Raw genomic sequence first — 15573 nt, 5'->3', positions numbered from 1 at the left:
GTTGAAGCCGAATAACCCTTAATGTCGAGTATTTGTTAATACAATTTGTTTATAACAATTAACTATGCAAGTTAAGAATTTTTTTATATTTTTTATACCCCTTTGCACTAAATTCAAGGGACGAGAAGTAAAAGAAAAATTTTGTCTAGAAGATAAAAAATGAAATTAGAAAAATCGACATTTTTTTCGATGTTTGCATTAAAATAAAAATTAAATAAACAAAAAAATAAAAAATCTACTCTCACCATTTTCTGAAAAATTTAGTTCTGAATTTTTCAAAAAAAAAATTCTAAAATCGGTGCATAATTGCGTTCTAAATGTCATTTTGAACCTCGTTTTCCGATTTCACCCCACTGTGCAGCGCGACAAATCGCACGCGATTGGCCGTGTATGTGTATGCGTGAGATGAAACAAGGAGTGAGGGCAAGCGAACGAAGGAGAAATCGGAAAACGAGAAGTGTCGTGGAGTCTCTAGGGGTTATAGGTTGTATATATTTCTTTTGAAAATATATAAATTTAAAAATGCTGAATAAATTATTATTATTATTATTAGAACTTACCGCCGTTTATTCTTTTGAGCAACGTATTGTAATTCCTCAGCTCGACTTGGAAAGCACTAATTTGTGCTAATTCTCCACTAGCTAGGTATTCTTTTCCCCAATCCGGAATTGTTAAGTTCATCAAAAATTCATTTTCGAGTGTGTTATGTAATATAAGTATATCTCTAACACTACTTATATTCTTCCCTGTCAGTTTTGTGAGGCTATCCATTAAACCTGAAAATTCTGCCACTTTGGCCACCACTTCAGGCATTTTTTGTACTCTTTCATATTCCTCAATGTATCTACAAATTGAATAAAGAAATTGAAGCCGCCTTTCAAAAAGAATCCTAATTAGTTTTTTGGTCAAAATTGGGCCTAATACACAAGCACGTCCTTGATTGAATTCTGTTATTAAAATTTTACTAATAATTTCTAATTTTTTCCCGGAATTAATTTGTTACAGTAGGAGGGTTCTTTCACTCATGTACGTAATTTTTGCAAATACGAAAAAACTTTCTCCTGAAGATTTTCTTTCTAGTTATAAATTTTATTGTTTGGTTGAAAATTTTTACAATTATCTTAAAACGATATCCTTTTCGGTTGCAAATTTAACATTTTGGTAAAAAATGCATCTTGTTGGGTTAGAAATTTAATTCTTTTCGTAGAACTATGACCGTTTCTTTTAAATTCATATTTTGTTGCTGATAAAGTCGTCCAAGATCTTTTTTGATTAAAAACTCTTTTTTCTGAAAAATATTTTTATTTGAAAGTTCATATTTTTAGTAGAAATATTGCATCTTTCTTGGATGAAAATGCAATAATTTTGCTGAAAATTAAACTATTCTCTAGATAATTTACTTTTTGTTCGAAATTCGTATTTTTGTGTTAAAGAAAGAACTGAAATCTTTTCTGGATGAAAATTCAACATAAAATTTGTTTAAATTAAAAAGTTTTTCGTTTTTTATGAAAAAATTCATCTTTTTTAGTACAAATTTTATCTGTCTTGGATAAAAATTCATTAATTTGGTAGAGATTTTAACTATTTTGTTGAAAATACATATTTTTGGTTGAAAAAATTCATTGTTTTGGATTGAAAAATCAGTTTTCACGTAGAAAATTATTTTTTGTTACAAAATTAAATTTTGATCTCTAAAAAATAACTAAAATCTTTTTTGGATGAAAATTCAAGTAGTTTTTTGAAAATTTATCTTTTTGATTTAAAAGCGCATCTGTTTTAGTAGAAGCCTAATTTTTTATTTTACAGTGAAACTTTTTTAAAAAATTTATCATTCTGTTCTTTATTATTCAGCTATTTTGTTTGCAAGATTTTGTTCAATCACTTTGCTAAGAAATCATTTTTTTAAAGATTTATATTTTTAGTTGAAAATGCATCTCTTTTATTGAAAGTTAACCCTTTTTAATTAAAAATTCAACTACTTAGGCCTTTTTTGGTTTAAAATTTATTTTTTTACTGAAATTGTAACTGTTCCATTTTTTTAATATTGATCTTTTTTGTTGAAAATTCTCATTTTTTGGTAAAAAAAAATAATTTTATTGGTTGAAATTTCCATTTTGTTGGGTAACAATGCACTAGATTCGTGGAAAATTAATTTTTTGCTAAATTCATATTTTTTATTTGAAATTTCCATTTTTTTTAAGGAAAATTTTTCTCTTGGTTTGAAGGTTAAACAAATCTGAAAAACCTTATATTTTTTCTTCAGTGAAAAATCTTTATTTGTTGAAAATTCTTCACTTTGGTTAAATTTTTTTTTATAAATTTCATCTTTTCTCATTAAAATATAAATTATGACAATTTTTTGTTGGGAATTCGTCTTTTTATGTTGGAAATTTAACTAGTATGTTAGAAATTGATTCATTTTGTAAAAAATTGAAGTATTTTATCAAAACTAAATCTTTTATAGTGCAAAAGTCATCTTGTGTTTAAAATAAATTAACAAATATGAAAATTAGAAATTTATGTTTTGAATACACCCTGCTTAATTATACTGGTATAATATAGTATAGCAGTTGAATTCTCGTTTACAAAGATTAATTTCCAATAAGTTCTACTTTTTACGCACAAAAATGAAAAGTTTTCTCAAAAAGACCATTTATGTACAAAAAAATCATTCATTAACCTAAAATTATGAATTTTCTACAAAAAAGTTAATTATCAAACAAATAATTAAATTTTCACCAAATAATTAATATTTCAACCAGATTCATGAATTTTTTATCAAAAGAAATATTTTTCTACCAAAATAGACAAAAATTTATTTAAAATGATGAATCTTCCACCGAATAAGTGAATTTATAACAGAATAGTTTTAATTATAATTAGAATAGCTTTAACGAGGTAATTTAATTTTCAACCAAAAAAACATAAATTTTCGAGAATACAGATAATAATAGTTTTTAACAAAAGAGTTGAATTCTTCACAAACAAAATATTTTAATTTAGAATCAAAAATTTGCAATTTAATGAGAAAAGGATGAATTTTATACAAAAACAAAGATTAATTTTCACACTAGAAAGACGAATCTTCAACTAAATCTCCTGCATCAAAAAATTATTTTACAGTCCAGAATAACAAAAGATTTTTAAGAATATTATAATTTGGAGGAAAAAATCACTTTAAACACAAAATAAAAGTTTTTTATTGCTGTTTCTTAATTTTCTTTGTTCACTTGCGTGAAGTTTCTATAAATACAATATTTCTATATTTTTCGAGAAAATTCTAAAAGATTTTAGAATATTTTCGATGTCGAAAAAACTTATGGAAAATTTCTAACAACAAATTTTTTAGTTTGGAGAATTTTAAAAATTTTTAGGAAAATTATGGGTTCTTTAAAAGGTAAAATTTTTGACTTTTTTAAAAATTTCAAAAAGATTTGGTAAAACTTCGAAAATCTTTGAAAGTTTTAAAATATTTTTAATAACTTTAAAAATCCAAAAAATCTTAAGTACATTTTAAACTGATTTGAATTATTCCTAAAATTGTTCCGAAAAGTTCTGGATTTATCTTTTAAAATTTCGGAAATATCTTAAAATTATTTTTTTGTAGACAAAGAATCACATTAAATATTGGAAACAATCTTAAGGAAATTCTTTCATTATCTCTGAATTTTTCTGAATCTTTTAAAAAGTCAATATTTTATTTCAAAATCTACAAAAATGTATATTTTAGCTCAATTTTTTTATTATTTCTGAAATATTTTCAAAATATTCTAAATCTCTGTAGAAACAAATACAATTTATCATAAGGTTTATAAAAAAAATCTGCAGAATTAAAAAAATTGCTTTCAAAACTTCCTAATTCTTTTTTGATAATTTGTTTAATCTTTTGTAATGTTTTGGATTTCTTTTAATATTCTCTTTTAAAAAATGTTACAAAATAAAAAATTATGTAAAATTCTCCGAGAAATCTTAAGAAAATTTGTTTATTGTATTGAAACCTTTAAAAAAATTTTTAAATCTTTTTTATTTTTTGTTTAAAATCTTTAAAAATTTACGTTTTGTTTGAATGTAATTAGTTTTGTATCCTTTCAAAACTTCTAGGTATCTCGGGAATACATTAGAATATTTTCTAAATTTTGTAATCTTGCAAAGTCGACAAATATTGTTTTTAAATCTATTACCTTTTTTCCATTCCTGATATTTTAGAGAATCATTTGACATATTTGGAAATATTTTAAAATATTTCCTTCAAATTAATTTTTCATAGATAAAATTACTGGGAATTTTCCTTGGAATCTCATAACTTTTTTACCGTTACCTGCAGTCTATAAAAGTTAACTAAATTATATTCTGAAAGCAAAATGTTAAGAAAATAATTATTTCCCAATATTGAAAACTAATTAAAATTCTTTTTATATAAGTAATGTTTAGGAAAATTTAGAATTTCTATCTCAAAATAGAATCATTTATCTTGAAATTTTAATATAATAAATTGAGGGTGCAAAAAATTCCTAATCTTTGTTAAAATGTGAATAAATAAACATAAATAAATACAAATAACCTTATTCAATACGATCAAGTAGCTGTCAATATAATTCTTTTTTTATTTTAAAAACATTCAATCAAAATGTTAAGAACAGAATACTGTTGCCTTTATTATCAAAGAATAATTTATAATTTAAAGTTTCTCTTTTGGAAGTAAATTTTTAAAATTAGAATTTCTCATTTTGAAATTTCCATTAACATTATTCATGAAAATGCAAAAGAAAAGAATGTAAACGATAATTTCGTAACACCTATTTTTTATTTAGGATATTTAGCAGGTGAATTCAATATCAGGCTAACTCTAAGTCCCACATAATAACACTTTCGGGGGTTCCCTCGGACTGGCCTTGTTACTAAACCGGCACCCTCAATACATAAACACTTAATGTTACCTGAACCACTTGCAATCAGAATGCATAATATTGCGCAATAATTTCGATTGAGTACTCGCGTTCTGCGGCCCTTCCGCAGAAAATATGAAAAAGGGACTTCTGAAAACTGAAGTTGGCTCTTATAGCCTTCGACTTCCGAAATTTGTATAAAAAAACAATTCAGAGTTAGAAGAAAAGAAATTATAAAACATACTTAGGGCACGTGGTTGGCCACAATAACCAGTCTCTACTCTTTTTTACGTATGTATAAGGTATTGGTTGCCAATTGAGATTTTGATTCCATTTTTGTAGAGAATGAGGAGGATATAATCCAGCCAGAACCAATTGCAGACTCATTATTGTTCTCTCAGAATCCGTACTGCGGGCTTTGATATTTTCAGGCAAGTATATAGAGCCCAAAAAATCATTATATCGCCTGCGAAGAATTTTTCCCAGAAAGTATGATCTGTTTTTACCTACCTGTTTCAAATACAACAAAATAGAAGTTTATCCAAAAAATTTTAAGGCGATTTAGAGAAATAAGTTCTAATCAAACCTTACTGCTTCTTATATACTATATGTGGGGGGGGGGGGGGGGGGGGGGGTAGAATTAACTTAGTGAGAAATATTGTTACTAAAAAAATCCAAAGACATCACAACTTGGAGGAAAGCTCAGCAGAAATCTGATCTGTTCCATACAAATTATTGCATTTTGAACAAAGCAAATGCATTTTTAACGAAATAGTTGATTTCTCTACAACAAAAGATTTCAGCCAAATAGATGAATTTTGAAACCAAAGAAATTAATTTTAAACTTAAGTAATAAGTTTTCAAACAAAATGATTAATTTTCAGGAAAACAAATTTTTAATTAATAAGTTAAATTTTTAACCAAGCATATTAACTTGGTACTAAAAAAATCTTTACCAAAATACATTATTTTTCAAGAGAAAAATTAATTTTCTACCAAAGAAACGAACTTCCCTATAAAAGGATAAATCTCTTACAAAAATGAAATTCGAACAAAAAAGTTTATTTTTCAACAAAAAAGATGAATAAGAAAATCGTTAAACTTTTAAATAAAAAAGATTAATTTTCAACGACACAGTTGAATTTTAAATCCAAAGAAACTAATTTTCAACATGAAATTCAAAAAGTACATTTTTAGTTTAAAAAATAAATTTTGAACAAGAAACATTAAATTTTTGTCTAAGGGGTTCTATGTTTAAACCAAGAAATAATTTTCGATGAAAAGGATAAATATTCAACCAAGAATATCAAATACGTACAAAAAAGACATTTTCATCAAATCAGATGAATTTTCAAGTAAAAAAATTCACTCTTAACAAAAACAAACAACAAATTTTAAACAAAATAGTTTAATTCACAAGCGAAGAAATGAATTTCCAACTAAAATTATTCATTATTTTAATAAGTAAAAATAAGAAATATTAATCAAATATTTAATTTTTAAATGAAAAAGACAAATAATCAATCAAGAAGGTAAGTTTTCTATAAAAAACAAACGAATTTTCAACAAAATATACGAATTTTAAATGAAAAAAAATACATTTCCAACCAAAAATGGAATACGTAAATTTCTAGTTAAAAAACTGAATTATCAGCCAAAAAATAATTTTTAACAATATATATATATACAGTTTTAACCAAGAAAAAATACATTATTTACCAAAAAAGATACATTTCCGACTAAAAAAGATGAGTGTTGAAGCAAAATAGAATAATTGAATTTTTAACCAAAGCTATAAATTTTCAAACAAAAAAATTAATTTTCTCCTAAAAGACAAATTATCAACAATATACATCAAATGTGAATTAAAAAATGCAGGTTTTAACTAAAACAGATAGGTTTTTAATTCAAAAGAAAATAGTGAAATTTCCAGTTTAAAATTAAGTTTCAGTAAAAAAAAAATACAAATTACCAACAACATAATTAAATTTTCAGCCAAAGAATTAAATTTTCGGTTATTAATTAACCGAATTAAAATTCGGTTCCAACCCGAAAAATGAATTTTTAACCACAAAAATTAATTTCATTGATAAAAACAAAATTTTAGAAAAATACTTGAATTTTCAATTATAAAAGATGAATGTTTCAAAAATTAATTGGGTGAATTTAAAAAAAAAAAATAACGGAAATATCTAGAAGAGACAAATTTTTCACAAAGTAGTTAAAGTTTCAACTAGTAAAGATTTCTTAAGTCATAAATGAAAAAATATTATCCAAAATGTTGAATTTTCAAGTGAAAAATAAACATTGACTTTTTGACAGTAATAAAATTTTTATAACAAAAATGAAATAACTATCAAAAATATAACAGCAGACTTTTGAATCAAAAAGAATTAACTTTCAACAAAAAAAGTTTGATTTTTTGATTTAATTTGCATTGAAGTAGAAAAATGAGGAAAGCGGGAAAAGAGGGAAATGGGAGAAAGACTGTGAAGTCTGCGATAAATAATTAGAAATTTTAGGAATCTATAGACTAAAGAATAAAAGTTTAAATGAATATTGACATCTTACATACTAAGGGGGGGGGGGTGAAAATTTCCGAAAAACACCTTATTTAAGTTTTGGATGAATCTCGGCAAATGCTGCTAATTTTGAAACCTTAGGAAAAATTTGTTTTCTATTCACGTACGTAACCTTATTCTTGGCTTCTGCTAAGAGAAAACCAGTAATAATTCAACATAACTAACGGGAAAAATTTTGGCTCAAAAGGTGTTAAAGTGTAATGTTTTTTGATGAACTATTTTAGTTTATATACAGAGAGACGAGAAAACAGCAATTATGATAAAATATTATAATGATTTGTAATCAACTATATCCACAATTTTCGTTTTATTTGAAACTATAAAGTTCTGATTTTTTGGGATTAGATTATTTTTGTGTCTTTTCCTTTTTGAATTTTAAACATTTTACTACATTTGCCTTATTTTAAAAATAAAAAGCCATAGTTAAAAGAATCTAAAAAATTAATGCTGTCAACTTTCACAGATAATTTTATAGCGTGAATATCTTCAGTTTTTTTTGTCAGTGGACTTAACTCAACACGAGCTACAACATAAATATTCAATAAAATTATAATAAAAAAAATTCTTAGTTCAAAAGTGCCTTGTTTCTGAAGAATTACCCATATAGAAAAATGATAAATAATCTAATCGTATTTATTCCGAAAAAAACAAGTACCAAGCAATGCTTGTGTGACACTTACATTCGTCATTCCACCTGATCTCATAGGAAATAATGGATTATTACTATTGGGATTGTTGGGGTAGTCTTCACCAAGTTCTCTATCAGGAGCCCGATCTCCATGTCTGAATACCTTTCAATTAAAAACATTATTCATAATTAGTCAAATAAAGTTATGTGGACTACTTACAAAAAAAGTATAAATAACATATTTTCACTTACCACATTGAGTAACTGAAGTTCTGACTCACTAGCACACTGCAGAAATAGATTAACAAACAGTAAAAAGTTTTGAAATAAACAAATAACCAACATAGATACTGGTCCACAATAGAACTGAGACATCCGCATTTTAACCAGAAATTATTTTCCTAATTTACAGAACAAAAATCTTTAAAAGAAAAGTGCACAAATAAACTTGTTTTTTAAAAATCGTAACTTCTTACACAAGGTTCTGTCGCGACTGAGAGTAAACGCAGTACTGATAGATGTGCAGAGTGTTATCAAACGTTATCTATTCGTTACCCGGAACGACCCTCGGTCACATTACAAACATGCTGATTGTAATGATTGTTAATCATTATTGTGTTGTTTTGAGTAACAAACAGTTTAAACAAAAATTAGACAACAAAGAATAAGAATCCAGCTATTTTCATCTTATAGTTTTAAATTTGAAGTATTCTCGAGATCATAACAAATTAGCTAAAGCAACAAACTACAAATAACAAGCTACAAACAACAAGCTACGTAAAGCAAGTGAGCTACGTGAAAAATATCTTTTTGTCTATTTTGTTTTAAACCACCTGAATATAATTTTGACATAAACATAATTGTCAGAAAAATGACTGGTGGATTTAGTCACAAATAGATGATGTTATCTGCAAAAGGATTTACTAGGCACAAATTCAAATCCTCTTTTTCTTAAATTTGAAATCAAATTTTATTTGTATCACGAAAAAGTATTTAACGTAAAAGGACATTTTTTCTGAATAGCGAAAATTTATACTACTGGGTTTCTATGCTAAACTTTGAGTTTCAACCAGTTGAAACAAAAATTAGACAACGGAGAATAAGGATCCAGCTACGTTGATCTTATAGTTTCAATCTTGCAGCATTGTTATTTTCATAAAACAAATTTTATTTCGAGAAAACATAACAAATGAGCTAAAAACAACAAGCAACAAGCTACATAAAACAAATGAGCTACATGAAAAGCATCATCCTTTTGTCTATTTTGTTTTGAACCACCTGAATATATTGTTAACACAAACAACGTTTTCAGGAAGATCGCAGTTGAATTTACTCACAGATAGGTGATGTTTTTTGCAAAAGGAATAGTTTCAAACTTGAAGTATTCTCATTTTGCAAAAACAAATCTCATTTCGAGAACATAACAAATGAGCTACGACTAACAAGTTACATAAAACAAATAAGCTACATGAAAAGCATCATCCTTTTGTTTATTTTGTTTTAAACCACCTGAATATAATTTTGACACAGACAGAATTGTCAGGAAGATTACAGGTGGATTTAGTCACAAATAGATAATGTTTTCTGCAAAAGGATTAACTAGACACAAATTCAAATCCTCTTTTTCTTAAATTTAAAAGAAAATTTTATTTGTGTCAAGAAAACGTAAAAGGACATTTTTTTGAATACCGAAATTTTATACCACTGGGTTTCTGCACTAAATTTTGAGAAAACAAATCTTATTTTAAGAAAACATATCTTATTTCGAGAAAACATAACAAATGAGCTAAAAACAACAAGCTACAAGCAACAAGCTACATAAAACAAATGAGCTACATGAAAACCATCATCCTTTTGTCTATTGTGAACCACCTGAATATATTGTTAACACAAACAAAATTTTCAGGAAGATCATAGTTAGATTTAATCACAGATAGGTGATGTTTTTTGCAAAAAGATTCATTTGAGACAAATTCAAATCCTCCTAATCTTAAATTGAATAGAAAATTTTATTTGTGCCAAGAAAAAATTTTTGGCGTAGAAGGACATTTCTTTGAGTGACGTAAATGATCCCGCTGGTTGTCTGTGCTAAATTTTGAGTTGCAACCAGTTGGAACAAAAATTAGACAACGGAGAATGAGGATCCAGCTATGTTCATTTCATAGTTTCAAAATTGAAGTATTCTCATTTTGCAAAAACACATCTCATTTCGAGAACATAACAAATGAGCTACAACTAACAAGCTACATAAAACAAATAAGCTACATGAAGAGCATCATCCTTTTGTCTATTTTGTTTTACACCACGTGAATATAATTTTGACACAGACAGAATTGTCAGGAAGATTATACGTGGATTTAGTCACAAATAGATGATGTTTTCTGCAAAAGGATTTACTAGGCACAAATTAAAATATTCTTTTTCTTAAATTTGAAAGAAAATCTTATTTGTGTCAAGAAAAAGTATTTTGTGAAAGGACATTTTTTTGAATAGCGACAATTTATACCACTGGGTTTCTGTTCTGAACTTTGAATTGCAACCAGTTGAAAAAAAATTAGACAATGGAGAATAAGGATCCAGCTATATTCATTTCATAGTTTCAAACTTGAAGTATTCTCATTTTGCAAAAACAAATCTCATTTCGAGAACATAACAAATGAGCTACGACTAACAAGCTACATAAAACAAATAAGCTACATGAAGATCATCATTCTTTTGTCTGTTTTCTTTTGAATCACCTGAATATAATTTTGACACAGACAGAATTGTCAGGAATATTACAGGTGGATTTAGCCACAAATAGATAATATTTTCTGAAAAAGGATTTACTAGGCACAAATTCAAATTCTCTTTTTCTTAAATTTGAAAGAAAATTTTATTTGTGTCAAGAAAAAGTATTTAACGTGAAAGGACATTTTTTTGAATAGCGAAAATTTATACCACTGGGTTTCTGTGCTAAATTTTAAGTTACAACCAGTTGAAAAAAAATTAGACAACGGAGAGTAAATTATCCAGCTATGTCGATTTTATAGTTTCAAACTTGCAGTATTCTTATTTTGAGAAAACAAATCTTATTTCGAGAAAACATAACAAATAAGCTAAAAACAACAAGCTACAAGCAACAAGCTACATAAAACAAATCAGCTACATAAAAAGAATCATCCTTTTGTCTATTTTGTTTTAAGTCGCCTGAATATATTGTTAACACAAACAACATTTTCAGGAAGATCGCAGTTGGATTTAGTCACAGATGGGTGATGTTTTTTGCAAAAAGATTCATTTGGGACAAATTCAAATCCTCTTAATCTTAAATTGAAGAGAAGATTTTATTTGTGCCAAGAAAAAGTATTTAGCGTAGAAGGACATTTTTTGATGACGAAAATAATCCCGCTGGTTTTCTGTGCTAAATTTTAAGTTGCAACCAGTTGGAACAAAAATTAGACAACGTAGAATAAGGATCCAGCTATTTTCATTATATAGTTTCAAACTTGAAGTATTCTTATTTTGCGAAATCAAATCTCATTTCGAGAACATTAAAAATTAGCTACAACTAACAAGCTACAGAAAATAAATAAGCTTCATGAAGAGCATCATTCTTTTATCTGTTTTCGTTGAAACCACCTGAATATAATTTTCACACAAACAAAATTGTCAGAAAGATCGCAGGTAGATTTGGTTACAGTTAGATAATGTTTTTTGCAAAATGATTCATTTGAGACAAATTCAATTAAAAGAAAATTTTATTTGTGCCAAAGAAAGAACTAATCGTAAAAGAAGGTCTATAAGATTGGGTAAAAATGGTATGCAAAGCTTTTATCAAGATTTCGCATTTTTCATGCTGATTATTGATTTTATAAGGATGTTCGTTTATTTATGTTCATTATTTATTTTTTAGTTTTTATGCTGTACAAAATAAGAGAGCGGTAATTGGAGAACTTGCTCGGATGAATTTTCATAAGTATCAACTGTTCAATGTCAATTATTAAAATCCATAACCAAGTATTGCAAGACGTTCAATTTTCAAAACTGGGCTTTCAAAGAAATTTCATACATTTAAAATAATAAAACAGTAATTTAATTTCAACGAAGTCTTGAACCACGTCTATCTAAAGAAACACTTTTAGGAGGAAAAAAAGTATATTAGGGTGTGGGGGGTATTAAACTACACATTTTCAAATTTCATAAAACCTGATAAACTACAGTCCTAAATTAAAATTTAAATTATTTTTCAATTTTATTTTGAAGACGGTTTTTAAGGCTTCTGCATCTTTGAGAATTACGTTGAAAATGGAATATGAGAAGTATATATTTGGACATAATTTAAAAAAAAAATTAGATTTCTATATTAACTAAAACGTAAATTGTTGAAATAGTTTTTGCAAGATTTTTCTGAATACTAAGTTTCAAACAAAAAAGTCCAAGATTTCGTAAAAAGATTTTATTAGAAAGTTTTTATTAGAAAGTTATTTTTTGTTTAATTAATAGATATTTAATATCTAATTATAATATAATATTATTATATGATATGATATATTTATATTTTTTACTAACAAATTAATTTTTGTCTTCAAATTTAACACTTTTTTAAAAAATATTTATAATTTCAGTTGCAAATTGAAATCTTTTTCTAAAAATCAAAGAACTTTGTTGAAATTTCGTTTCTTTTTTTATTACAAATTAAATGTTATCTAGAGATTTTACTTTTCTTGATGTTTTTAAAAATAATAATTTAACTATCCCATTTATTGTGAAAATTGATTCTTGTTTTAACGAAAAATCCAACTACTTGATTTTAATTTTAAATTTTCAAGTTAAAAATTCAACTATTTGTTTGAGAAGTGAACTATTAAAAAAATGATTTCTTTGAAAAAAAAATTTTTTTTCAACTGATAATTTAGGTATTCCAGTTGAAGATCATTTATTTTAATTGAAAATTTATCGAGATTGAAACTTAATTTTTTTCGGTTCAAAATTAATTCTTTTTTGCTTGAAAACCAATATTTAAATTGAAAATTTACCTGTTACTGTTCAAGATTCATCATTTTACTTACAGATTTATTATTTTAGTGGAAAATTATTTCTTTGGTTCAAAATTGAACGATTTTGTGTTCCCAAATTGATTTTTTAAATTGAAATATAACTATTCTTGAAGATGAATTTCGTTTAATTATGTTAGTTAAAATTCTATCTCTTTGTTTAAAAAATTAATTATTTTGTTTGCTTGCTTGAAAATTAACTTTTTTATGTAACTGATAATTTCAAGATTCGGTTTTTGGTAGAAAATTGATCTATTTTAAAATGAGAATTCAACCATTTCCTAATCATTCATTTTTTAGTAAACAATTAATTATTTTAACTGACGATTCAACTATTCTCGTTAAAGATTGATCATTTTAGTTGATTTAGTTTCCTTTTTTTTAAATTAATGTTTTGAACTGAAAATCTGACTATTCTTTTCTTCTGCTATTTTCTGAAAATTCGATTTCTGGTGAACAATTAATTTTATTAACTGACAATTTAACTATTCCAGTTAAAGAGTTATTGCTTTATTTGAAAATTCATCTAGATTGAAAGTCAATTATTTTCAGTTAATCTTTTTTTTTCTACATTAATTTTTTAACTGAAAAGTTAACTTTTCTTCTTGAACATTCCTAATTTATTTATTAGATCTCGCGCTTTGCTCTCGTTCTTGTACAAACAGCTTTTCAAATTAAACGTAAAAGTATCTACCACTTTAATTTGTTGATTGTGAATTCTCTTTCGTTAAAGCTCCTTTGGCTTCAACGAACACATTTTCATCACGCTTTTTGTGCTTCGCAGTAGATTTTTTCTAAAATGTAAACTTTTCTCCCTTAATTATTTTGGACATTAAAGTTTTTGACTAGGTATATGTAACAATAATTTCGATTTCAGCGGATCAATAAAGCATTTTTCCACAATTTGAAAAAAATCATTGTGGGTTCGTCCCACGCACAAACACTGATCTGAAGATGAGGGTTGTTCAAGTAAATAAATGGATTTATTTGCACACACACACTAATCGCTTATTCCAAAAAAAGGTAGAACCGGAGTTGTCGAGCGCGAGAGAAATAGAAATAGATTCGAAGCGAATTATAAGTGAATTAGGAGTACCGAGTTCCGGCGACGACTAGGTATCGGACAAGACTGTCGAAAATGTGACGTCGAATTTTTACCTGCGGCAATCCTTACTGGCCGCCACTTCCGGACTCGAACTTACAACATCTACTACTCTAATTAAGTTAGATTATTCGAACGTGCCTAATTGCTGCTTTAAAGTATTACTGAAAGCTAAAATTTGAAATGAAAGTTACCTAAAGGTTAAAAGAAGAAATTGTGTACCATTTACTTTCTAGACAACTCCCCGTGTAGAAATTCAAATGAGGAACTAGTCTGGTTCCCGACCATTCGACCCCACTTAAAGTCAGGGGCTAGTCGGGTCATCTGACTAGTCCCCGACCAGTAGCGTCACGTTAGATTAGTCGGGGGCTAGTCAGGTGCTCCGACTTATAGGTCTATCAAGCTAGCACCTCCGCAAACGAAATTCCCAAATTTCTTTATGTCCGAATTTTGGGCTGTATTGCCGATTTTTGGGCTCCGCTACTTTTTGTGAAAATTCAAATTTTGAGTGGAGATGCTGACTTGAATCAAGCTAGCACCTCCACTGTATAAAAACTGAAAGAAAAAAAATCGAACACGTTAGAATTTTGGGCTTTTTTGGGGCTCTTAAACGCACCAACAACCAATTTCCAAAAACCACCCCTACAAAATATAAAACCATCCCCTGTGTAAAAAGCAAATTCGGAAAAACAAAGAACACCAGAATTTGGGGCTTATTTTGGGCTCTAAAATGCATGAAAAAAAAATTTAAAAACTGCGCCTATTTTCAAAAAACCACCCACTTGAAAAAAAATAAAATTTGCAAAATCCAAAATGCACTGCATTTTTAGCTCATTTTAGAGTCTCAAATGCACTTAACATTATATTACAAAAACCACCCCTGTGTAAAAAAACGTCAACTTAATAATAAAAACTTAAACCTTAATTTTGGCATTTTTGAACAGCCCAAAAATCAGAGACTCAATTTGAACCGTAAAATTCGAAAAATATCAGAGACTATAGTAACACTGTAATATTCCGAAAAAGATTGGTTTGCACAAAATTATGTTTGATTGTTAAAAAGGGACTGTTTTTTAACGTCAAGTGTTCAAGTGGATATTTTTGAGGAACCCAAGAATCAGAGACTACTTTGACACCAGAAAATTCTCAAAAATATTATTTTTTGACAAAGTCATATATACGTGATTTTATACGTTAAGGGTTGAAGCCCAAAAATCGGAGTGGATATTTTGGAGGAGCCCAAAAATTAAAGACTACATTGACACTAGAAAATTCTCAAAAATATTATTTCTTGACAAATATCCACTCCGATTTTTGAGCTTCAACCCTTAACGTATAA

The 15573-nt window shown here is 27.0% G+C and overlaps 1 protein-coding gene across 2 annotated transcripts in view; it reads right to left on the bottom strand.

Moving 5' to 3' along the window:
• The window catches only part of LOC117168248 (venom acid phosphatase Acph-1-like), a 10864-nt gene extending 2273 nt beyond the window's left edge, over positions 1-8591 (bottom strand). The window contains exons 1-5 of one of the 2 annotated variants that reach the window (XM_033353748.1): positions 8573-8591; positions 8349-8497; positions 8149-8259; positions 5131-5396; positions 561-844 (exon numbers count right to left, since the gene is read on the bottom strand). In XM_033353748.1, coding sequence (XP_033209639.1) covers positions 561-844; positions 5131-5396; positions 8149-8259; positions 8349-8477 — 790 coding nt within the window. In that variant the 5' untranslated portion in view covers positions 8478-8497; positions 8573-8591. The other variant, XM_033353747.1, reaches the window with a different exon arrangement.
• Between the last annotated feature and the right edge of the window lie 6982 nt (positions 8592-15573).

Source organism: Belonocnema kinseyi, chromosome 2, assembly GCF_010883055.1.
Source record: "Belonocnema kinseyi isolate 2016_QV_RU_SX_M_011 chromosome 2, B_treatae_v1, whole genome shotgun sequence".
NCBI lineage: Eukaryota > Metazoa > Arthropoda > Insecta > Hymenoptera > Cynipidae > Belonocnema > Belonocnema kinseyi.
This window is presented reverse-complemented; position numbering and strand designations above follow the sequence as displayed.